Below are 21780 nucleotides of genomic sequence, written 5' to 3'. Positions count from 1 at the left end.
CCAGCCAGCCAGCAGCATTGTCATTGCGACAGTCACACCAAAACACCAACTCCTCCCGGCATTAATACTCCGCATCGGACTCCACTCCTGCCGCTAAGGGATGCTTTCTCCTCTTCTTGGCGTGCTTACCTCTAACAACAACCCCGGTGCAGCTAGGGCTTATCTCTTCCCCTCGGGCTGAGCATCGGTGCAATTCTTAGTGGTTCTGTACATTTCTCGATCTGGAATGCAAGAGGGGACTGCCGAGATTGAGTTCCGCGTGAATCGGGCTAGCGCCCCTGATCGTGCCTTAGTAAACGTCACGGCGCAACCTCACCTCGTCTTCTTCTCGGACCTTCTCTCAACAATCGCTCCGTCTGAGCAGATGATCTTCGGCTACTTCTTCATTCATTGATTGGAATACTAGTCGCATATCATTCGCGACCACAAGTTTTGCAGACAAGACGAAGGCACCTTTGACGAAACTTCACCATTTCCCGCTTTATCCAGCAACTGCGGGCAGTTATGGTTTCCCAACCTAGTAATCACTCCAACACATCATCAGGTATGTCAAGGTCCGGTTCTATATACTTCTCGCCTTGTGGTTTCTCCTCTTCCGGCCCTCCTTCATGCTCCAGACGTCATGTACTGACAATTCAGAAGAACAAGAGCCAACAAATGGCGCCAATCTTCCAGCGAAACTATCCTCCGCGACTGAGCCCGCTGAGGAGAACAAGCCTACTCCAGACACCAAGACCGTTGATGACGCGAAATCTACCAATGAGACAGAACCCCGCTCGCAGGTTCCCACATCTGTAGATACAACTCCCAAGGAGTCTGTTACTGAGTCGAATGTGGGTGAGAAGCGGGAGCACGAGGCGACACCCGCGACAGTGGAAGCGGGTAAAACTGGCGCTGATGATGCCAAGGAGCCTGCAACCAAGAAGAAGAAGAGGAATGATGCAGAGAAAAATGGGCCGGAGACCGCACCGCCATTTCCTACGACTGCGAAGCACACTAAGAAAGGCCAAACTACAAATGGGGACAAGAAGAGTGGGCGATCCAAAACTGCAAAGGAATCTGTCAAAAGAGAGCCCCCGACGGATGGTATCAGTAGTCGAACACGCAGTCGCACTAAGGTTGCTCCTTAAAGCCTCCGATTGTTTGTCTCAATGACGTTAGGAGTGGACATTCATCAAGATGGCACTTGTCGGAAAACAGACGGGAATTTAGGACACCTCTTGTGTATGAGAGTATCAATTGCTTCGAATAGCAGAATATGAACTTGATTAGCATGATAAGCTAAACTGTTTTCTATGCCATTGAGATCAACCCTATGGTAGCCATCTCTGGCACTGCTATTCGAGGCATATTCTAGGGCTGACCTCTCGTAATCGCAGTATCTCAAATCGCCGAAATCGGCGATGACAGTGCACGCTGAGTCACATTCCGGGACGGAACAACCACTCTTCTTCCCCGCTATCACCAGAGGGGCAAGTCTGTGTCATAGGTCCAGCAGCGATAGCATTAATTTCTCGTCGAAGAACTTTAAAATTCTGATTCTGAACATCAACTTCACGCAGATAACACCCAATTGCCATCTCACAAACATGTCCTCCAACAAGATCTGGCTGCGTGCCGAAACCAAGCCCGCCGAGGCTCGGTCTGCCTGTGAGCATTGGACCTCAAAGCCAATTGCATATTACTCTAGTATGCTAATATGGTGCAGTGACACCGACTACCTGCAAGGCTCTTATGGATGCTGGATATGAAGTGACTGTCGAGCGCTCCACCCAGCGGATTTTTGATGGTAAGAGGGACACCTTTCTTAATCCATAATTTCAATGACGTTTTAAGGGGCCACTACGGCTGGTTAGCAGCTGTATCCTTTAATGCTCTCCATCTCTACACTCGGTTTTGTGAACCTGTCTAACATTATTATCTCTTTCTAGACGAAGATTTTGCCAAGGTATGCGTGTAGAAGCACGTCACCCTTTTGTTCGTACGGAATCTCACCTTCCCAACTTACAGATTGGCGCGCCGCTGGTGGAGGAAGGTTCTTGGGTGAAGGATGCCCCCAAGGATGCCTACGTTCTGGGTCTCAAGGAGCTCCCTGAGGATGATTTCCCCCTGGAGCACGTTCACATCTCCTTTGCACACTGCTACAAGCAGCAGGGCGGCTGGGAGCAGGTCCTCAGCCGCTGGCCTCGGGGAGGTGGTACTCTCTTGGACCTTGAATTCCTCACCGATGATGTCGGTCGGAGAGTCGCTGGTAAGAACTATGCATGAATATGTACCATTACAGCAGCTGATCTTATGCTTTAGCTTTCGGTTGGTCCGCCGGTTATGCCGGTTCCGCTTTGGCTGTTAAGAACTGGGCTTGGCAGTTGACGCACCCTGAGGGCGAGCCTTTGCCTGGTGAGGTTCCGTACATCAACCAGGATGCCCTTATCGAGTCGGTCAAGAAGTCCCTCGAGGAGGGTAAGAAGCAGTCTGGCCGCTCTCCCAAGATTCTTGTCATTGGCGCTGTGAGTTATTCGTCTTGTCTAATCTAACAACTCTTCTGACAATGTCACAGCTCGGCCGTTGTGGTAGTGGTGCTGTGCAGCTCGCCAAGGACGTGGGTATTCCAGACTCCGACATTGTTCGGTGGGATATCGAGGAAACCAAGAAGGGTCAGTTGTCTTTAGCCTTTTTGTTGTTTTCGTGCACTAACACTTATTGCAGGCGGTCCCTTCCGGGAAATCGTCGAGGATGTCGATATTCTCGTCAACTGCATTTACCTCAGCGCACAGATCCCTCCCTTCGTTACTCCAGAGACTCTTACATCGCCGAACCGCCGCTTGTCGGTCATCTGCGATGTGAGCGCTGATACGTAAGGCTCCCATTCCTGACCTCGGGAATTCCGCTGACCATTGTATAACTTCTTATCAATAGCACCAACCCCCACAACCCTCTTCCTGTGTATTCTATCACTACTACCTTTGACAAGCCTACTGTTCCCGTCACCTTGGCAGGCGGAAGCCAGGTTGCTGGCCTGAGTGTGATCAGCATCGATCACCTTCCGTCTCTTCTGCCTCGTGAGAGTTCGGAGATGTTCAGCCAGGCCTTGCTCCCTAGCTTGCTCCAGCTGAAGGACCGGCAAAACGCCCGTGTCTGGAAGCAGGCTGAGGATCTTTTCAATGAAAAGGTTGCTACGTTGCCCGAGTCCCTACGGGCTTAAATGATGCACTTCTTCAAAATCAGGCTGGCTTCTGAAAAAAGGATTTTTTCGTGTATTATGGGTACCGATTGATACGATGCTTTCCTGGAAATCTCGATGGTTTATGGATGTTAGCATGTTATGATATGAGACTATTGACTAGAATAGAGGCAACAAAAAGTGTTGTTAAAGTAATATCATGCGTTATGGGGTAGGCTCCCACGAAGTGTACAAGTGCTAGTGTGTTCGCGTGGTAGTTTCCTTTGTTTTGTGACTCGGGCTGAGGCGGAGGCTCAGGCAAATAGAACATTCGAGTGCCCCTCTCCTCCTTCTCACCCCGATCACACCGGGCACCCCCGCTCATCATTATTGTTTCTCGTGGGGTTCGTTCGGACTTCGTGCTCTTAATCCTAACCTGCCATATATCCGCAGTGGTTGTTAGCTTGATTATCCGATTGCTTCGTTACACTGAGCCTCGCCATGCTATTACAGGAGGCAGCAAGGGATTTGCGTGCTCTATCGACAGGAGTGAGCCCTTCCAAGCTTGCAACCATCCCCTATTACCTAAAAATATAGCTTTGCAGACGTCTCGAACTACCACTGCGATCTCTTCGTTGATCCTCAGATCTTCGGAATAGTTGAACCATAATGAATTACCAATAAAGTAATGTGGGGATCATGAACCGCTGTGGGAAACGCCGAAGTCTCCCGTCGGTGCGCTGAGCATAGCGGGCGCTCGGCGCTGAGAAACATCCGAGAATACCAAGGAAAACAGAGAAGCAGCCCTGCTACCGCCTATCCAACGAGAAGTCTTCCGTTGCGGCTACCGCGTCGAATAGGTTCGTCAAGTATTCTCGTGTTGGCATGCACTGGAGTGGGATACCAGCCGCCTCATTACTCTATTCTGGTGAGAACGCTGTCATTGGCGGCCCCCCTCCTGTCTACCTGAAATTACCCCATGCCCTCTCCACACCCTCGGTTCTATGGGGGAACTGCTGCTGACGGTTATCCCGCTCATAGCCATCGAACAACTGATAAAACCCACCATCTGATCCCATGGACCCCTGAAGGCTGCGTATATGTGAGAGGATACAAGTGTAGGAGGGAAAATCTCGGCTTGGCTCGTCTTCTTGGCACCGGAGTTCCGTGTCTGTTTGAACTACCCAGCTTCATGGCACATCTTTCGATGGATCAACCATAGCATTGACGTCGACGACCGCTTCTCTCCGTCCCCCAGTCCTGCTCTCCTCAGCTACACAACCCGACACGTATAAGGGGTGATGCAGGAAAAATCAAGCACTGTCGCCGCTTATGCGGCGGGAGCATCTCTTGCGGCTATTGCTCTATTCTATGTCTTCGGCCCCAACTACACTATCGATGGAGACGAGTCACACGATAATTCCCGCAAGAAGAATATTGTTGGATTATCCAACCCCGCCAATGACTGCTTCATCAACTCGGTGCTGCAGGCACTTGCAGGGCTTGGTGATCTGCGTGTCTACCTGATCCGAGAGCTTCATAGGCGTGAACTAGACGGTTCTGATATATACAACGAACTTCCCCCACCGGATGATATGCCTCGGGATGCGAAGCCGGACAGGATAAGGGAACTGCAACAGGGTAGCATCACCAGAGCTCTCAAGGAGATGCTCGACCGACTAAACGAACGCCCGATCTACAAGAAAACCATATCTGCGCGACCCTTCATCCAGTCTCTTGAGTACGCCTATCGGACACGGATCAGTCGCAGTCAGCAGGATGCGCAGGAGTTCTTGCAGATTGTCGCAGAAAGGCTTTGCGATGAGTACCACGCCGGCGTTAAAGCACGATCACGAGCGAAGACCATACCGGAGTTGTCGCCAGGCCCGGAGTCTGTAGAACCAGGCAATGAGACTTCTCCCAACAGCCCTGCAGAGGTTGAGGTGCGGATTGATGACGGATCTGAGAACGGGTTGCCCGCCATTATCGACAACAAGCTCAAAGAAATCGACCACGAGTACGGCTTCCCTTTCGAAGGAAAGCTCGAGTCCCAGATCGAGTGCCTGTTTTGCCACTATCAATACAAGCCTAACCAGACTTCCTTTGTAAATTTGACCTTGCAAGTGCCTCAAAAGAGCTCTACCACGCTTAGCGCCTGCTTTGACGGTTTACTCAAAACTGAATATATCGAAGATTTCAAGTGCGACAAATGTCGATTGCAGCATGCTCTTGAGGTCAAGGCCCAGGAATTGCACCGGACCCGCGCCAAAGATGACCGGGCCAGGCTTGAGGCAGAGATCCAGCAAATTCAGACGGCCCTCGCCACAAACCCAGAAGGTCCTTTAGAGGGTGTAATCTTGCCAGCTTCTGATCTCGCCCCCCAACGAAAAATTGCGAGGCATATGCGGATAACGGCCTTCCCCAAAATCATTGCTATCCATCTTTCGCGATCGATCTTTGACCACAGCAGCTCTACCAAGAACGCAGCCAAAGTATCTTTTCCTGAGCGGTTGCCTTTGGGTGGTATCTTGAGCCGAGAATGGTACAAGCTGTTGGCAATTGTCTGTCATAAAGGCAGCCACCATAGCGGACATTACGAGTCATTCCGACGCAATATCCTTTATCCACCCTTCTCAACGCCAGATGTATTCAGTTCGTACGCTCAGAGTCGGGCAACTAGCGAAAACCCATCCGAGGCGCCTAGCCCTCAGCTAAAGGCTCGCAAGTCTTCAGAGAGCGAGCCGGCACCTCTAAGCATCTCGACATTGACAGGGTCACCGACCCGTCCCTCTCAACTGCAACCACCCCCGTCGCCGACTCCTCGACCGACATCGAGCCCACGGGTGTCTTTCCAGAGCACTCGCTCGAAGTCGTCAACATCCAAGCAAAACCTATCGCCTGTGTCAGACCCGCACAGCTCATCCTCCACTGAGGGTGGACGCTGGAGCAAGTCATTTTCGCGAGCGTCGTTCACCAGCGATCGCAGTACGCCAGCAACTTCAGTTGAAGCATCGGCCGGATCCAGCAGTCGGCTCCGTCGACGCCGTAAGCAGAACGACCGATGGTGGCGTGTCTCGGACGAGAAAGTCAAAGAATGCAAAACATCCGATGTTTTGGGGATGCAGCGCGAGGTCTACCTCTTGTTCTATGAGATTGAGAAGCCCACGCCTGGTGCGTAAGCGGTCTTCAATTTCACTTCTATTTTATGCATATACGAGGGAAATAAGAATAAACGCATACTGGATAAATAGAGGAGTATCTCGGGGGTATATACAAGCCCATTTCACCGACCCATGTAAGGAGCCTTGTCGCGCAGCGGCTCAGGAATGACAGTTATGCAAAAGGAACATCAAAACCATATTAGACAGTACACAGTATTAGACACATGCACGAGGTTCCTACCTCTTATTTTTCGAGATAGTAAAAACACAACTCACATCACGGATATCTCCATTCTACTACTATCCAGTAACACTCACATTCCCGCGTCCCCTGACTGTCATACGACGGACACGACCGCTAATGCAGTGCGCCCCTTGAAAAACAGGGAACCCAAGATCACCTCATCACCGCCTTAGTCAGTGCAGGGAGCCCCCGGAACCGCCTCCCGTCCCAACAACACTCCCTGATTGGAGCGCACAACACTTTTCTGTTCCAGGTTCCGAATATCCCTGCCATCATTTCAATATTTATTATTGTTTATTCTGGTGTGTTACTACTATTGAATTTCTCCAACACCGCATAATCTCACCGACCTAGTTTCCGCAACCCTTATCGCAAATTTTTTATTTCCTTTTCTTTCCCTTTTTTCTCATACTTTGCCAATTTGTTCTGCCTACTTACCAATTCCTCTATCAATTCGGGTGTAGGCATCACATACTACATCTCACCTTACCGTCTTTCATAACAAAAAGAGGCGAAACACAAAAACACCATCACACAATGCCTCCCAAACGCGCAGCATCTAGCGCCTCAAAGGCCAAAACCGAGACTGCCTCGAAGACTGCTGCTGCCGACAAGGTGAAGAAGACCGCCAACACCAGCGCGAGCGCAAAACCCCAGGCTTCTTCGAGGAAGCGTAAGGCTGCAGACTCTGTGGAAGAGACGACAACGTCAGGGGCTGCACCAGCGGCACCGGCGCGCGTGACCAAGAAGCAGAAGGGTGAGTTCAATCGATCAATTGCGTTGCGAAATTAGTGTTCTGCTTTGTTTTGGGGTTTGTTTTTGTGGCGCGTTCGATGATGTTGCTCCGCGGAATGTTGGGCTAACGGGTATTTGTTTCGTTCCGGTAGAAGCTCTGGCCGTCATCAACCACGCACCTACTCAGCGCCTCGATGTATATGTCTTTGGAACGAATTGCTACGGTGAATTGGGTCTTGGAGATGCGACGAAAAAGTCTGAAATTCCTGGTCCGGTCCTAAACCCGAAGCTGCCCGCGGAATCGGTCGGTGTCGTGCAGTTGGCTATCGGTGGTGTGCACTCGGCTGCTCTTACGCACGATAACAAGATCCTTACTTGGGGTGTCAATGATGAGGGTACGCTGGGTAGAGATACAAAGGAGGAGCGCAAGGTGGAGGAGAACGGTGATGGCGTAAATGGCGATGAGGCTAAGGAGGAGTCGGACTCGGACTCTGATGATGATGAGGTTGACCTCAACATGAAGGAGGCGACTCCCACGGCTGTGGACTCTGCTCTCTTCCCTGAAGGTACTGTTTTCACGCAGATTACCGCGACGGATAGTGCCACTTTCGCTCTCACTCAGGAGGGTCGTGTCTATGGTTGGGGTACATTCAGAGTGAGTTGCCACGCTTATGTTCGAATTATTGTTACTTTTGATCTAACTCGGAATAGGGAAGCAACGGTGTGATCGGTTTCTCTCCCGAGACGAAGATCCAAAGACAGCCAGTTTTGGTTCCCGGTCTTGAGAAAGTGACACAGCTTGCGTCTGGCGCACAGCACGTCCTGGCGCTGACAGCGAAGGGCGCTGTTTTGACCTGGGGTTGTGAGGAGCAGAACCAGCTTGGTCGGAGAATTTCTGGACGTCTGCACGGCAAGCTCGAGAGTCTCATCCCGGGACAGTGCGCGCTTCCGTCGGATGTCGTGAGCATCGGAACTGGTTCTTACCACTCCTTCGCTGTCCGCAAGAACGGTCGCGTGCACGCTTGGGGTTCTAACAACTTCGGGCAGACGGCCGTCCCGATGAGCGCTGGAGAAAGCGATGCCGTCGTTCTCTACCCGACGGAAGTCAAGTCTTTCCGCAAGCACAGCAAGATCGTCTCCATCTGCGGTGGAAAGGACCACAGTGTGGCTGTCACCGAAGACGGAAAGTGCCTTTCATGGGGACGCGTGGATAACAAGGCTCTTGGTATCCCGCTGGCGGACATGCCGGAGGAGGAGCTTGTGCACGATGAGCATGGACGGCCCCGTATCCTGACGGTGCCAACTCCCCTCACCGACATCAAGGAAGAGGTTGTCTTCGCGACGGCCTCCAGTGACCACTCCTTTGCTATTACCAAAGACGGTCAGGCGTACAGCTGGGGTTTTAACGTACAGCGTCAAGCCGGCCACCGCGATGTGGATGAGGTTGAACGGCCAACCCTCCTCCAAAACAAGCACGTCAACGGAAAGAAGCTGGTTGGTGCCGCAGGAGGAGGGCAGTTCAGTATGCTCGTTGGAGCCTACTCGCCGCAAGTGAACGGAACCGATGCTTGATATTTCTTGATGCGACTTTTGCAATAGTTCTGTTACCCATTTGAATTGAGCTCTATGTATTATTATGTGACAGTAGTTACACTCCAATCACGAGAATTTTTGGAGATTGCGCTCCTAGTAGGAAGTGGATACTGACTATATGCGTAAACACAACACTACAGACATGAACTAACTGCTTCGATGCCGTTGGGGTTAGTTTCCCTCGGGTCTCGAACAATCCTGACTAGCCAGCCCGTCATCCGGACCATGCAGGTTGAACGTTTCGCCGGTGGTTATCCGGTTTTAGGCCCGGAATACTACAAGGACGAGGATATCCCCAACCCGGGGTTACCCAAGGCTCCACATATCGGCGGAAGAGCACCCCCTCTTTATCTTATTTTCAGATCAGCTGGACCGGGGAAGGACAGTCTAGGCCGTGACCGGCAGAAAAGCAACGAAGTGGTTGGAACATCCTGCAACGAGAACGGAGGAAAATTCCCGCTGAATTCTCCGGTGCTGGATGAAGCACGAAAGAAATACGGAGAGAACTGGGTCAATGTTTTCGCAGGCAGGAACCCAAAAGGGGCCAGTAGCCGAAATGGTTGTCCAGTGCAACCGGTTGACCATTGATCACAGCGACGTGATGATGTACCCTCCAGCCCCGTCTATGCTGCTGTATACAGACCCTGGGAAACTACGTACCTGCTATGTAGGTGTAAGGCGGAGTACTGTATCCACATTTATAGCAGACCAGCAGCAATTACTACCCACTGTTAGCCAACACTGCTGCTTGATTCCTGGACGATAGAAAGTCGGACCGAAGGCAAGGCAGCCTGCATGATGTCATGTGATGGGCGCGGGGATTCCCGGGAGAATTATGCAGCCTGAGGCAGCCAGCAGCGTCATTGCGGGCTTCCGAATGAACCCCACCATAGCAGGCAGGAAAGGGAACAAGATGGAAGCATCATCATAGCCTCGGACTAGATTTGTCCGGTGTTGAAGACTTTTAAAAGATCTCTACAAGATCCCGGATAGAACTTGGAAATTTCTTCCCCCCTTCCCTCCAATTCTCTTCTTTACCCCTTCTTGATCTGCAATCATCTTCTTTCATTAGCATCACCACGAACAGCTCTCTCCCGTGGAACCCCAACCGGTCACTGAAATCATACTGAACACATCATTCCCCACCACCCGGTGAGTCCTTCGAGTACTGTTGGCCCCTCCATGTCCCAAGTTCCCCCCCTCCTGGTCCTGCGTTGCCCCTCCTTGCCCGTGCTCGTCATTTAAATGTCCAGCTCCGTATTCGTCGCTCGGTAAAGCTTTTAGTCCTCTGCCACAGAATTTATTTGGTCTCCCTGTCTCGCTCCTCCTCCTGTTGTCCTCTTCTCTTCTCTCCATTCATCAATCTATCAATTACTCATCAGTTTATCTCCCTTAGTCCTCATTTACAAACAATCACAATGGGTGTCCTTGAACAGCTCTCCCGCAAGTCCGGTGTCATCGTTGGTGATGACGTTCTCCGTCTCTTCAACTACGCTAAGGAGAAGGGCTTTGCTATCCCCGCCATTGTAGGTCTCACCACCCCTCAATTCCATCCCGCAAAACCAGACTCCAGTGACTAACAGCTGCCCCCATCACTTTAGAACGTGACTTCCTCCTCCACCGTCGTCTCTTGCCTTGAGGCTGCTCGCGACCAGAAGTGCCCCATCGTCCTCCAGGTCTCCCAGGGTGGTGCTGCCTACTTCGCTGGCAAGGTACGTTTGGGAACCTTTTTCCTGACCTATAGGTGCTCCTTTGAAGCCAGAAACAGCCACTGACTGTTCATGATAGGGTGTCAGCAACGATGGCCAGAAGGCCTCCATTGCCGGTGGTATCGCCGCTGCCCACTACATCCGCAGCATTGCTCCCACCTACGGCGTTCCCGTCGTCCTCCACACCGACCACTGCGCCAAGAAGCTTCTTCCCTGGCTCGATGGTCTCCTCGACGCGGATGAGGAGTACTTCAAGCTCCACCAGGAGCCCCTCTTCTCCAGCCACATGATTGACCTGTCTGAGGAGCCCGTCGACTACAACATCCAGACCACCGCCGCTTACCTCAAGCGTGCTGCCCCCATGAAGCAGTGGCTCGAGATGGTATGTCCTACTGTCGTTGCTACTAGACAAGATTGTCGACTGACTCTTTAGGAAATCGGTATCACCGGTGGTGAGGAGGATGGTGTCAACAACGAGGATGTTGACAACAACTCCCTGTACACTCAGCCCGAGGACATCCTTGCCATCCACAACGCCCTTGCTCCCATCAGCCCCTACTTCTCCATTGCCGCTGGTTTCGGTAATGTGCACGGTGTCTACAAGCCCGGCAACGTCCGTCTCCACCCCGAGCTTCTCCAGAAGCACCAGGCCTACGTCAAGGAGAAGACCAACTCCTCCTCTGACAAGCCCGTCTTCTTTGTCTTCCACGGTGGCTCCGGCTCTTCCAAGGAGGAGTACAAGGAGGCTATCAGCTACGGTGTTGTCAAGGTCAACCTTGACACTGACATGCAGTTCGCCTACATGTCCGGTATCCGTGACTACATGCTCAACAAGAAGGACTACCTCCTGACCGCTGTCGGTAACCCCGACGGTGAGGACAAGCCCAACAAGAAGTTCTTCGACCCCCGCGTCTGGGTTCGTGAGGGTGAGAAGACCATGTCCAAGCGTGTCCAGGTTGCTCTGGAGGACTTCAACACTGCTGGCCAGCTGTAAAAAGGTCTTGACGTTTACCTGATGTGATGTGCCTTCGGAATATGACGAAACCAGATACCAGTACATAAAATGACAATTTAAGAACGGCAAAAATATGTTGTTTGTTTGACCGTAACCTGGGGCCATGATACGGGGCCCCATTGGCTGCCTCTGTGGGGATGCTTGATGTTGTTGATTGATACGGAGTTCTGAGAGCGGTGATGATGCTGATGATGATGTATGTAGTACTCCGTAAGTAGTCTGAAGACGAAATAAAGTAATGTCTGCTGTATGAAACTTAATGCGCACGTTGTGATCACTTCGGCAGCGTAACCGAGCGATGACTTCATGGACCCGTGTTCGCTCCAATCAGCCGTAGGTGATGGAGTTTGTCTCAGGACATCAATTCACGCAAACATGAGCCCTTTCCCGCTCTGTATGTATAAATAGAATACTCGGGTGTGATGCTGTCAGCTTGGACCCATGATCACCATCGAGGTCGACCAGTGAGAGGAAGGCTATTCCGTCTATATCAGCTCTGCTTGTCTCAACTGTATCTTGCACCAATGCAATCAATTCCTTTCCCGTTGCCACCATCATCTGTGCGCGGCTAATAGAATCCCTAGTCCATGGGGTCATAGTGTTGGACCCTGAAACCCGATCGACTGAGTGATTCTGGTGCTCCCAATTTTCATGACCTTCAGCTACTCTGTCCCCCTTTTTCCTGACTGTGTAAGACGGATCCTCACTACTATTGGCAATAGTAGTGAAATAGCCGTGCACCAAGTAGAGTACAGAGTATGCGTGGTGCGAAAAGGGGTTACATAATCCGAGGGATCAGATAGCCACATCAGCCGGTACATGAGTATCATGAGGTGCCGTCATTCTCTTCTACTGTGCCCAATGAGACGGAGATTCGCTAACAGGGCCCGTTTTCTTTCACTTAATGGAATGGAAAGAAGTGCTTTCTTCTGTTCTCCATCTGACCCAGAGCCACAGAGTTGCTGGTCAGCCACAGTGGTAAGTATGGTCAGGTAAGGTACCCGGACAGCATTGCCATGTATTGCGGCCAATCAAGCCAACGGACGCCCCGAAATATCAGACTCCACTGGGTGTAAGTGCCAAGAATGTGTCTCAGAAAGGCAGCGCTAGTCCGAAGATGATCAGAAATTGTTCCAGACTGGCTGGCAATGACTGACCGGGATTGGCCCACCAAAATAGCAAGCCGGTCGAGGATGGGGCATGAACCAACCAAATCGCCCGAGTGGATCAGGGCTGTTGTGGTTTTTGCTTTTTTGTCACTGAACTTGCTGGAAAGTCTGTTTTTGAGGCGAGCACTGCTGGCACGGTCACCGAGTGACCCTGAAAACCCGTGCGGCAGAGGAACGAGCATGGAGGGCCTGAAGGATACTATAGAAGGGGGAGGGGGGAAAATAGTTGAAATACATCTGCAATCAAGCAGGGGAAATCAAGCTTCCTACATTCTAGATCGGCTGTCCCCGGTCATGCGAGGACCAATGACACCACAGACAGCGTATCACTACTTAGTTAATTAATGCATTTCCGACCGAGCCTGCCTGTCAATCGGGCCTGATACGTACCTCCGGTACGTAAGTAAGACCGCCCATTGATCCCCAGAAGAATGGATTGATGGGCAACGGCCACTCCAACCTTGTCGGCGTCGTGTGTTCCAGACCCGCCTCCAACAAAACCCACTCGGGCCCTCTTGCTTCTCCATCATCATTCAGTTTCTTCCGTGGCCATCAGTTCCTTTATCTGGTTCGGTTTCACTCTCGTTTTCCTCCCTTCTCTTCCGGTGGCATCGTCCCTTCTTTCTTTGTCTTTATCTCATCCTCCCTCGTTTCTCCCGTTCTGCTCCCTCGATGCCGCCTCGTCTCGCCCGCCATCATGCATCCTAGCGCTCTTCAGCAGCGCGATGACCCCACGGAGCAATTCCTGAAGCTCATCTCGAATCCTTTCTCGTCTGCCGTATGTTTTTTTTATCGCCCACCCGCCACTTTCAGCCTCCGACAGCCAGCTAAGAAATTTTTATAGTTCCAAGTCAACGCCATCTGGGCTTCATTAGCCACCTCCGCGGGCTTCTCCATCCTCTTGGCCTTATTGTTCTCCCTCTTCCGCCCTCGCCATTCGGTCGTCTATGCGCCCAAGGTGAAACATGCCGATAACAAACACACTCCGCCGCCAGTGGGCAGGGGCTTCTTCGCCTGGCTCAAGCCTGTGCTGCGGACCAAGGAGCCGGCGTTGGTCGACTGCATTGGGCTCGATGCGACCATGTTTGTTCGCTTCACCAAGATGTGCCGGAATATTTTTATCTTCTTGAGCATTATCGGCTGCGGCCTCATGATCCCGCTCAATCTCACACAGAGCACGGGTGATACTGTGTCCCAGTATGGTGCCTTCTCGACGATGACCGTGCTCTACGTTACGTCCGACGCAATTTGGGGCCAGGTGATATGCGCATGGGCCTTTGATGCGATCATTGCTTTCTTCCTCTGGAGAAATTACAAGGGCGTGCTGGCGCTGCGGAGGAAGTATTTTGAGAGTCCCGAATATCAGCGCAGTCTCCATGCGCGAACATTGATGGTGCGATGAAGCAATCCTATAGACACGATATACTTGTACTGACCTATTGCGCCGGCAGATTACTGATATTCCTCCCGCAGCTCGAGGGGATGAAGGTGTTCTGCGTTTGACGGATGAGGTTAATCCAACCGCCGCTGTCCCGCGAGCCTCCATCGGCCGTAACGTCAAGGGACTGCCTCGTCTGATCAAGGAACACGACGAAACTGTGCGCGAACTCGAAGCAGTCCTGGCCAAATACCTTAAACACCCAGATCGGCTTCCACCGAAACGTCCGACTATGCGCCCTCCGCGAAAGGAAAGAGGAGAGCACACTAACGGCCGCGTGGATGCGATTGATTATTTGACGGATAAGATCAAAAGACTGGAAGAAGAGATTAAGCATGTTCGATCATCGATTGATCGGCGCAATGCCATGCCCTTTGGTTTTGTCAGCTGGGATATGATTGAGCATGCCCACGCTGTTGCTTATACCGCGCGCAAAAAGCACCCGGAAGGAACTACAATTGTTCTGGCGCCCCGGCCCGATGACCTCATTTGGGAAAACCTGCCACTGTCGAAGGCTGCGCGCAAGTGGAAGCGGTTTCTTAGTGCAATCTGGGTGTCGGTTCTTACGCTGGTGTACGTCGTACCTAACGGCTTGATTGCGATCTTCTTGTCCAATTTGAACAACCTGGCCTCGGTCTGGCCGGCATTCCGGACTTCGATGGATAACAGTCCTTACATCTGGGCCGCAGTCCAGGGTATCCTGTCCCCTGCCGTTACCTCCCTTGTTTACATTGTCTTGCCTATCATCTTCCGTCGGTTGGCAATCCGAGCCGGCGATGTCACCAAGACCTCCCGAGAGCGCCATGTTCTCAACAAGCTCTACACTTTCTTCGTCTTCAACAATCTGATCGTCTTTTCCTTGTTTTCTGCGGCGTGGACATTCGTGTCCGCCGTCATTGATGCAGAGCGCTCCGATGAAAACGCCTGGCAAGCGATCAAAGACGGGAAACTCTATATCAAGATTGTGAACGCTCTGTGCCAGGTCTCGCCATTTTGGGTGACATATTTGCTGCAGCGTAATCTAGGAGCCACAATCGACCTCATTCAGCTGGTCTCGGTCTTTTGGGTCTGGTTCTCCAAGACGTTTCTCTCGCCAACGCCTCGGCAGGCGATTGAATGGACGGCCCCGCCGGCTTTTGACTACGCAAGCTACTATAACTACTTCTTATTCTACGCGACCGTGGCCCTCTGCTTCGCTACCCTGCAGCCGATTGTCCTCCCCGTTACTGCTTTGTACTTTGGCCTGGATGCGATGATGAAGAAATACATGCTCCTGTATGTATTCGTGACGAAGACGGAGTCTGGAGGGCAGTTTTGGCGGGTCTTGTTCAACCGCATGCTCTTTGCCGTGATCCTCTCCAACATTATCATCATCATCGTGGCTACCGCCAAGGGCACGTGGACTATGGTCTATTGCGTGATTCCTCCTCCTCTCCTGATGTTGGGCTTCAAGTTCTACTGCATGAGAAAGTTCGACGACGATATCACGTTCTACAACCGCGCGAACTTGACAGATGCTGAAGCCCTGGCGGTCAGCAAGCCGAACAAGAAGGCATCTGAGCGGCTCAACTCCAAGTTCGGCCACCCGGCTCTCTACAAGCCACTGATCACGCCGATGGTGCACGCCAAGGCTGCGGAGGCCTTGAAGCGTATCTATAGCGGCCGGCTGGGAACGTTCGAGGGCGAAGGTGAATATTCCGACATCGCGATGGATGCCATGTCGTCTTCACACCCGGGAAAGTCTATGATGGACGATGCAAACGCAGCAGCTCCGTTCGAAGTGGTCCCGGAGAACCATTTGGATTTCTCGTACTACAAGAACCGCCCCGACTTCCGGGACGAGTTTGGCGGAGGTATCTACGGCCGGCCCGACGATCTGATGACCGAACGCTCGCACACACCGGCCAGTGCGCTGGGAGAATGGTCACCAACCTCCTCGCGGGCATCATCTCCCGCTCCGTCGCTGCCGTCGTCGCTGTCCGGCTTGAAGCCGCATGACGCATACGACCCGACATTGAACGACCATATTCATCCCGCCTTCCGCGTACCGGCCCCGATGAACGGTGGACTCTACCAGCAGCGAAACGAGAGCGAGACAGAGCTGCTCCATCATGCGCAGGGCCCGGCGGTGAACGAGACGGTGACGCCGCTGGATCGGTGGCGGACGAGGGGATATGGACCTGTAGAGCAGGACGACCCCAGCTTCACCTCGTACGAACACTACCGGATGCCACGGTAAATGATCTTGATTTACAGCGATAACGATTGTGCATAGACATTGGGATGGGATTTGGGCGGAGTACGGGAAGACATGTGCCTACGACTTTTGATTAGAATTGCTGTACATAAATTGCATATAAGCATATTCCTGAACATTTAACAAAAATTATATCTGCTTGTTGAATATAAATAGTCTGTGTTCCCTACAGTCAGCTTATAGTAGTGTGGCTCGTGCACCCCCGCGGAAGGTGCTGACGAATTGCCTGATTTGGCAGAGGTCGTATCCTCGCCAAGTCGGCCGGCGATCATCGAATCCCAGCAGTTTCCCCCTGTTCACCAGGGTTGTATCCAAGCCTCATCGCCTCCGGTGATGCCACCGCCTGTCATTTCTCTTCTCCGCACATGAAAGTCCGACCTTCGTTCGTTAGCTACCTACCTTGCATCACACCACCGTTTGCCCGCCTTTTCTGCCTGCCCGCCCTGTCGCCGGATCTCCGGACCCCAAGCCGGGCTTCCCAGCATCCACAGTATATCTACACGATCCTTCCTGCCAGCTCAGCAGCGTAACCCACCACATCCTTTCATTAATTGCAACGATCTCTCCGAGCGAAATACCTCTCCTCAAAACTTCACCTGCATCCCGCAAGGACACTGCACCGCCTCTGACCGCCACACCGATACCGATGCAAATACCCCAATACTCCAATCCACCTTTCTAGTGGTCTGCTTCGAACCTATACCTACTACATCTTCTCGACATACAATATAAAGCCACCCCAATGATGGCGTGGTACTCCCTCCTCCCGCCTACCCTCTCCTACATCGAAAGCTCGGTAGTGCACATCTTCGTCCGTTTCCCCTCCCCTCCCCCGCTCCGAATCCTCCTGAGGGAGACAGAAAGAGTGCAAATCAACTAACTCTGTTTCCGCATGAGCAGATATTCCTCGGCTTCGTGACTATCTTCCCCTGGGCGGCGCTTCTCATCTTCGATATATGTCTGTATACGGGGCGCATGTTGACGTTCGAATTACCGGTCGTGGGAGGTCGAGCTCGCGGGAAGCAGCGGCCAAGGGCGCCGAGTTTGAATGAGCGGCCGGATGGACAGCCTCGAGTACTGGTGGGGTTGAGTGGGAATACAAGTGGTGGCGGTGTTGGTGGCAGTGGACGGGAGGAGAAGGGGGTAGAAGGGGTGACGAGGAGGGTGGTTGCTCACGTGGAGGTTAATGGTGGAGGTCATGGTGGGGATTGATATATACCTGTGGTGATGGTTATATTTGGGGGTGCGAGTGAGGTATAATGGTATGGATATTGATGGTGATACCTCCTGGTGAGGGCACATTCCATATCTCCTCCCTTTGATGACTGATTTGGTGCATGATTTTGAGGCGTGCTTTTGAGGTTCTGTTCATGTGGCATTTTTAATACCCCTGTACCTATACTAGGTTGTTGCTTTTTCTGTCTTTTAAAGTTTAGTGGTTGGTTTCTTGTTGAGCAGTTGCTGAGATACCTACCTACCTGCTTTGCTCAATGGATGAGTTTACTTTATCTCTTTGCTCAGGGGCTTTATACTCGTGATATTACTATATGGTTTATTACTTTCTCACTTCAGGCCAGAAATGTTTGGTAAACATGTCAAATGTTACCGTTACTGGACTTTTGCTGGCCAATATCCCAAATTTGTCAATTGGTGGCTCTAGTATTTTCGTATCGTTGCTCAGTCTGATCTACCTTGCATACTTCTCATCCTTCTATACAATTCACCTGATGTAAGCCATCCAAAGCTAGCTACATTACACACTAATAATATTGAAAGTACCTGCCTTCCAAGTAAGTACGATAACATCTTAAACAGATCATTCAAAGTCTTAGTGCTGACCTCGGCATTACCAAGGTAAAGACCCAAGCTATGACACAGTAAACTATCCGAGGGATATCTCACGCCAAAAGAATGTCTTATCAGACATAATGTATGCATTATCTTCACCATATCAACCAGAAAGATGACATACTCGTACATGGATCATCACCGACGTAGTACCCTTCAGATACAACCTCGTGAGCCATCGCCGGAACGGGGAAGTCTTCCCCGCATCTACCAGCTATCTCCAACCACCATTGCCACTCATCCCTTCTATCAAGCAGCTATCAACTCCCGCCGAGTCGGGGATTGGAGCAATCGGCGATGCAACGGACATATCAACCAATCGCGGATCACGATACGCTGCATGCACTACATGCAGTACTACTAGTATACTTACTGATAACTGAGATGTACAAGAGCTAAAGACCCCCTCATTCGCTTGACAGTTCACACCGTCTTCAACCACCATCAATATGGACATGAACATGATAGAAGATTGGATATTCTATATCCAAAACAACCCCATCGTGGTAGTTTTTCTTGTCCTTGCACTGTGGTTATTCGGACTGTGGAATCGAGTACGTCTATATCTGTTCACCACTTCATATGAACTAGTTACTAACAACACGCACAGCAATCATCCAATACCATCCCCAAAGATGATTCCAAGAAAGCAGAAGAACAAGATACCTACCCCCCAATCATCCCCCTCCCATCATTCAACTGGGAAACCACCGAACCAACCAAATACCGACCCTTCAAGCCAAAGTACCACCTCAGCATGGGTATCACATTTCCTTCCCATCCGAAGCAGAACACCCCCAACTAACAAGAGCAATAACCACCCAGCCCTAACAACAACCGACATCTCCCACCTTATCCCCATGGACAAAACCTACAAAGAGCGTCTCACTCTCCGCCAATCCCTCCTCACCCAATACCCCACCATCGTAGTAGGCGTCACCCCAGCAGGCCAAAAGCCAGAAAGTCCCGTCCACGCCGCCATCACCGAACTATACGAGTTCATCGTTGGCGTTTACCTTCCCACGCGCTATCCGAGCATGTTCACACTTGAGACAACCACCCATCCACAATCCCAAGCTAACAACACTGACAACACTAATAACAAAGAGAGTACTACTAAAACCCTACTAAACAAAATAACCAACGCCCGCATCCCCCTCCCCCACCGCGGCTCCGGCCGAGACATGCTCTCTACACTAGGTACATTCGTCGATGAGGATTTTCTCGTCTTACTTCCTGAATCATCATCATCCCCATACCCAACAGAAGAAGAAGAACAAGAAGAGAAGAAGTACACCCTAGAAGCATACACGACCTTCTACCCCGCTGGCTTCGACACGCGCGAGAAACTCGGCAAGCGGCTCTCGACGATCCATGACCCCGTGCCGCGGTATAAAGAGCGGTTGGAGAAGAGTATGGATCGGTTCTTTGCCAGATTGGAGGTTGGTAAAGTCGTGCAGCGCGTCAATTGGAGTATTAATACCCCCGGGACGGGGCTGTTTGCTGCGTTTGGGGGGTTGCATGGGCATGAGGGGGAGAAAGGGGAGAGGGAGTTGGGGGTGGAGGAGGTGGATGGGGAGGGGGTATGTCATTCCATTTTTTTTTATTTTATCTTTTTCTTTTGATTTTGGTGGTTTGGGTGGATATTCTTGGTGTTGGACAGCATACTGACTATGTGTAGACTCTTCTTCGGTGTGAGCGTCAGACTCTACATCGGTTACCGAAGACCAAGGCGCTGGTGTTCACGTTCCATACGTATACGTACCCTATTCGGGAGATCAAGGAGGAAGGGCTAGGTGAGGAATTGGCGTTGGCGATTGATGGGTTGAAGGAGGGGAATGTGCCGGAGATTCATCGGTATAAGAGGGGCCCTGTGTGGGGAGAGGCGGTTAAGGCGTATTTGAGGGCATAGAGTAGTATACATTTGGTTGGTATCATGTCATGTTTTATTTTGTGGGGAAATAAACCTATTTTATCCTCTAGATCCATCCATCTGTCATTAGAGAAATGAAAGGTTGGTCTACTGCAGTCTCTGCACAACCTTGATCAAATCGGCCGACACACCCATAGCAGTAACATCACCACCAGCACCGGCACCCTGGACAATAAGCGGGTTGCTTCCATACCGCTTAGTATAGAAGCTAATGATGTTATCACTGCCCTTGAGGCCAGCAATAGCACTATCCTTATCGAAGCGCTGCAATCCAACACGCACCTCCTTCTTCTCAACATCCACACTACCCACATACCTGACAACCTTACCCTCCTTCTCGGCACTCTCCTTAATCTCCGTCATCTGGCCATCAAACTCACCCAACCTCTGCATAAAAGTCTTAACACCCTCCGCGGAGCCATCCAAGCCCCTCAACTCCTCCGGAATCAGCGACTCAACAGGGAACGCATCCGGAGCCTGGACCTCCAACCCAGCAATACGCGCCAGGATAGTCAACTTCCTCGCAACATCCATACCATTGAGATCATCTCTCGGGTCAGGCTCAGTGTATCCCAACTCCTTGGCCTCAGCCACAACCTCACTCCACTTCCGTCCCGCACCAGCACCACCAACCGGCGCAAAGGTGTTGAACAGGAAAGAAAGCGTGCCCGAAAACACACCCTCGATGCGCGTCACCTCGTCGCCGGTGGCAACCAGATCCCGCAGCGTAGAGATAACAGGCAGACCAGCGCCGACGGTGCTCTCATGGTAGACGAGGGCGTTGCCCTGGGCCGCGGAGGCGAAGATGTCCTTCCAGAGGGACAGGTCGGAGGAGAAACCCTTCTTGTTGGGGGTGACGATGGAGATGCCCTTGCGGAGGAAGACGGGGTAGGAGGCGGCGAGGGCGGGGTCGCTGGTGTTGTCGACGAGGATGGAGCGGCCGGGCGCCGAGGAGAGGTAGTTGGCGATTTCCTCAGCGGAGAGGGCGCCGGACTTGGTCAGGGAGGGGGTTGCGCTGGCGGTCTTCCATTCCGCGGCGGGGATGCTGGGGCTGTAGGCGGGGGTCGGGGAGAGGAGGGTTTGGGTGGAGCGGGCGAGGAGGATGAGCTTGGGGGCGTTGGGGAGACGGGCGAGCTGGTTCAGGAAGGCAGTGCCGACGCCACCGACGCCTGGTGTGGTTTTGTTAGTATAATTGAACCTTTGGCAGTTGTAGTCATGGTGGTGGTGATTCTCGCAGTGCCAGGCTGGTTGCTACTGCAGCGCTGTCTGAGCAAATTCGGGGAAACTTACCAATGACACCGAGGAAGACAGGAGCAGACATTGTCAATTGGTTTTGAACGAGTAAAGTGCTATACTTCACACAGAGAGACAATTGAACGAGGAGGAATGAGCAAGAGGAGGGGAAAGATGAGTCGGAGGGGTGCGCGGGGCCCATCCTAAACCGGCTTAGTCATCGTCCTATATCGGACCCATCTTCAGCTCCTAGTTTAGTTAGTTACTTATCTTCAATACTCCAGG

General features: G+C 51.9%; 10 protein-coding genes across 10 annotated transcripts; 9 read left to right on the top strand and 1 right to left on the bottom strand.

The window, feature by feature from the left end:
• Window positions 1-608: 608 nt before the first annotated feature.
• Window positions 609-1130, top strand: AtWU_04352 (uncharacterized protein; the record flags this gene model as incomplete). Its single annotated transcript, XM_035499463.1, has 1 exon — window positions 609-1130. One exon carries the CDS (start codon window positions 609-611, stop codon window positions 1128-1130), a length of 522 nt encoding a protein of 173 aa, XP_035355356.1.
• Window positions 1131-1589: 459 nt separating this feature from the next.
• Window positions 1590-3202, top strand: lys1 (saccharopine dehydrogenase (NAD+, L-lysine-forming); the record flags this gene model as incomplete). The annotated part of the gene is made up of 8 exons (XM_035499462.1): window positions 1590-1650; window positions 1709-1789; window positions 1932-1948; window positions 2011-2251; window positions 2305-2507; window positions 2558-2654; window positions 2707-2854; window positions 2917-3202. 8 exons carry the CDS (start codon window positions 1590-1592, stop codon window positions 3200-3202), a joined length of 1134 nt encoding a protein of 377 aa, XP_035355355.1.
• Window positions 3203-4461: 1259 nt separating this feature from the next.
• On the top strand, window positions 4462-6339 carry AtWU_04350 (putative ubiquitin C-terminal hydrolase; the record flags this gene model as incomplete). The annotated part of the gene is made up of 1 exon (XM_035499461.1): window positions 4462-6339. One exon carries the CDS (start codon window positions 4462-4464, stop codon window positions 6337-6339), a length of 1878 nt encoding a protein of 625 aa, XP_035355354.1.
• Window positions 6340-7102: 763 nt separating this feature from the next.
• On the top strand, window positions 7103-8872 carry AtWU_04349 (Ran exchange factor Prp20/Pim1; the record flags this gene model as incomplete). Its single annotated transcript, XM_035499460.1, has 3 exons — window positions 7103-7322; window positions 7453-7955; window positions 8012-8872. 3 exons carry the CDS (start codon window positions 7103-7105, stop codon window positions 8870-8872), a joined length of 1584 nt encoding a protein of 527 aa, XP_035355353.1.
• A 246-nt stretch (window positions 8873-9118) lies between these two features.
• Window positions 9119-9481, top strand: AtWU_04348 (pheromone response protein; the record flags this gene model as incomplete). Its single annotated transcript, XM_035499459.1, has 1 exon — window positions 9119-9481. One exon carries the CDS (start codon window positions 9119-9121, stop codon window positions 9479-9481), a length of 363 nt encoding a protein of 120 aa, XP_035355352.1.
• An 830-nt stretch (window positions 9482-10311) lies between these two features.
• AtWU_04347 (fructose-bisphosphate aldolase FBA1) lies at window positions 10312-11596 on the top strand (the record flags this gene model as incomplete). The annotated part of the gene is made up of 4 exons (XM_035499458.1): window positions 10312-10419; window positions 10495-10605; window positions 10682-10984; window positions 11036-11596. 4 exons carry the CDS (start codon window positions 10312-10314, stop codon window positions 11594-11596), a joined length of 1083 nt encoding a protein of 360 aa, XP_035355351.1.
• A 1887-nt stretch (window positions 11597-13483) lies between these two features.
• On the top strand, window positions 13484-16463 carry AtWU_04346 (putative DUF221 domain protein; the record flags this gene model as incomplete). Its single annotated transcript, XM_035499457.1, has 3 exons — window positions 13484-13564; window positions 13631-14179; window positions 14238-16463. 3 exons carry the CDS (start codon window positions 13484-13486, stop codon window positions 16461-16463), a joined length of 2856 nt encoding a protein of 951 aa, XP_035355350.1.
• A 763-nt stretch (window positions 16464-17226) lies between these two features.
• On the top strand, window positions 17227-17693 carry AtWU_04345 (FCP1-like phosphatase, phosphatase domain protein; the record flags this gene model as incomplete). The annotated part of the gene is made up of 2 exons (XM_035499456.1): window positions 17227-17292; window positions 17382-17693. 2 exons carry the CDS (start codon window positions 17227-17229, stop codon window positions 17691-17693), a joined length of 378 nt encoding a protein of 125 aa, XP_035355349.1.
• A 1085-nt stretch (window positions 17694-18778) lies between these two features.
• On the top strand, window positions 18779-20241 carry AtWU_04344 (heme-dependent oxidative N-demethylase family protein; the record flags this gene model as incomplete). Its single annotated transcript, XM_035499455.1, has 4 exons — window positions 18779-18883; window positions 18940-19090; window positions 19155-19912; window positions 20011-20241. 4 exons carry the CDS (start codon window positions 18779-18781, stop codon window positions 20239-20241), a joined length of 1245 nt encoding a protein of 414 aa, XP_035355348.1.
• A 108-nt stretch (window positions 20242-20349) lies between these two features.
• Window positions 20350-21583, bottom strand: AtWU_04343 (homoserine dehydrogenase; the record flags this gene model as incomplete). Its single annotated transcript, XM_035499454.1, has 2 exons — window positions 20350-21431; window positions 21553-21583. The coding sequence occupies 2 exons, from the start codon at window positions 21581-21583 to the stop codon at window positions 20350-20352; spliced, it is 1113 nt and encodes a 370-aa protein (XP_035355347.1).
• Window positions 21584-21780: the final 197 nt, after the last annotated feature.

This window comes from Aspergillus tubingensis (genome assembly GCF_013340325.1).
Source record: "Aspergillus tubingensis WU-2223L DNA, scaffold_6, whole genome shotgun sequence".
Classification (NCBI taxonomy): Eukaryota; Fungi; Ascomycota; class Eurotiomycetes; order Eurotiales; family Aspergillaceae; genus Aspergillus; species Aspergillus tubingensis.
Note: the sequence above shows the minus strand (reverse complement) of the source record. Positions and strands in the feature narration are given on the sequence as shown.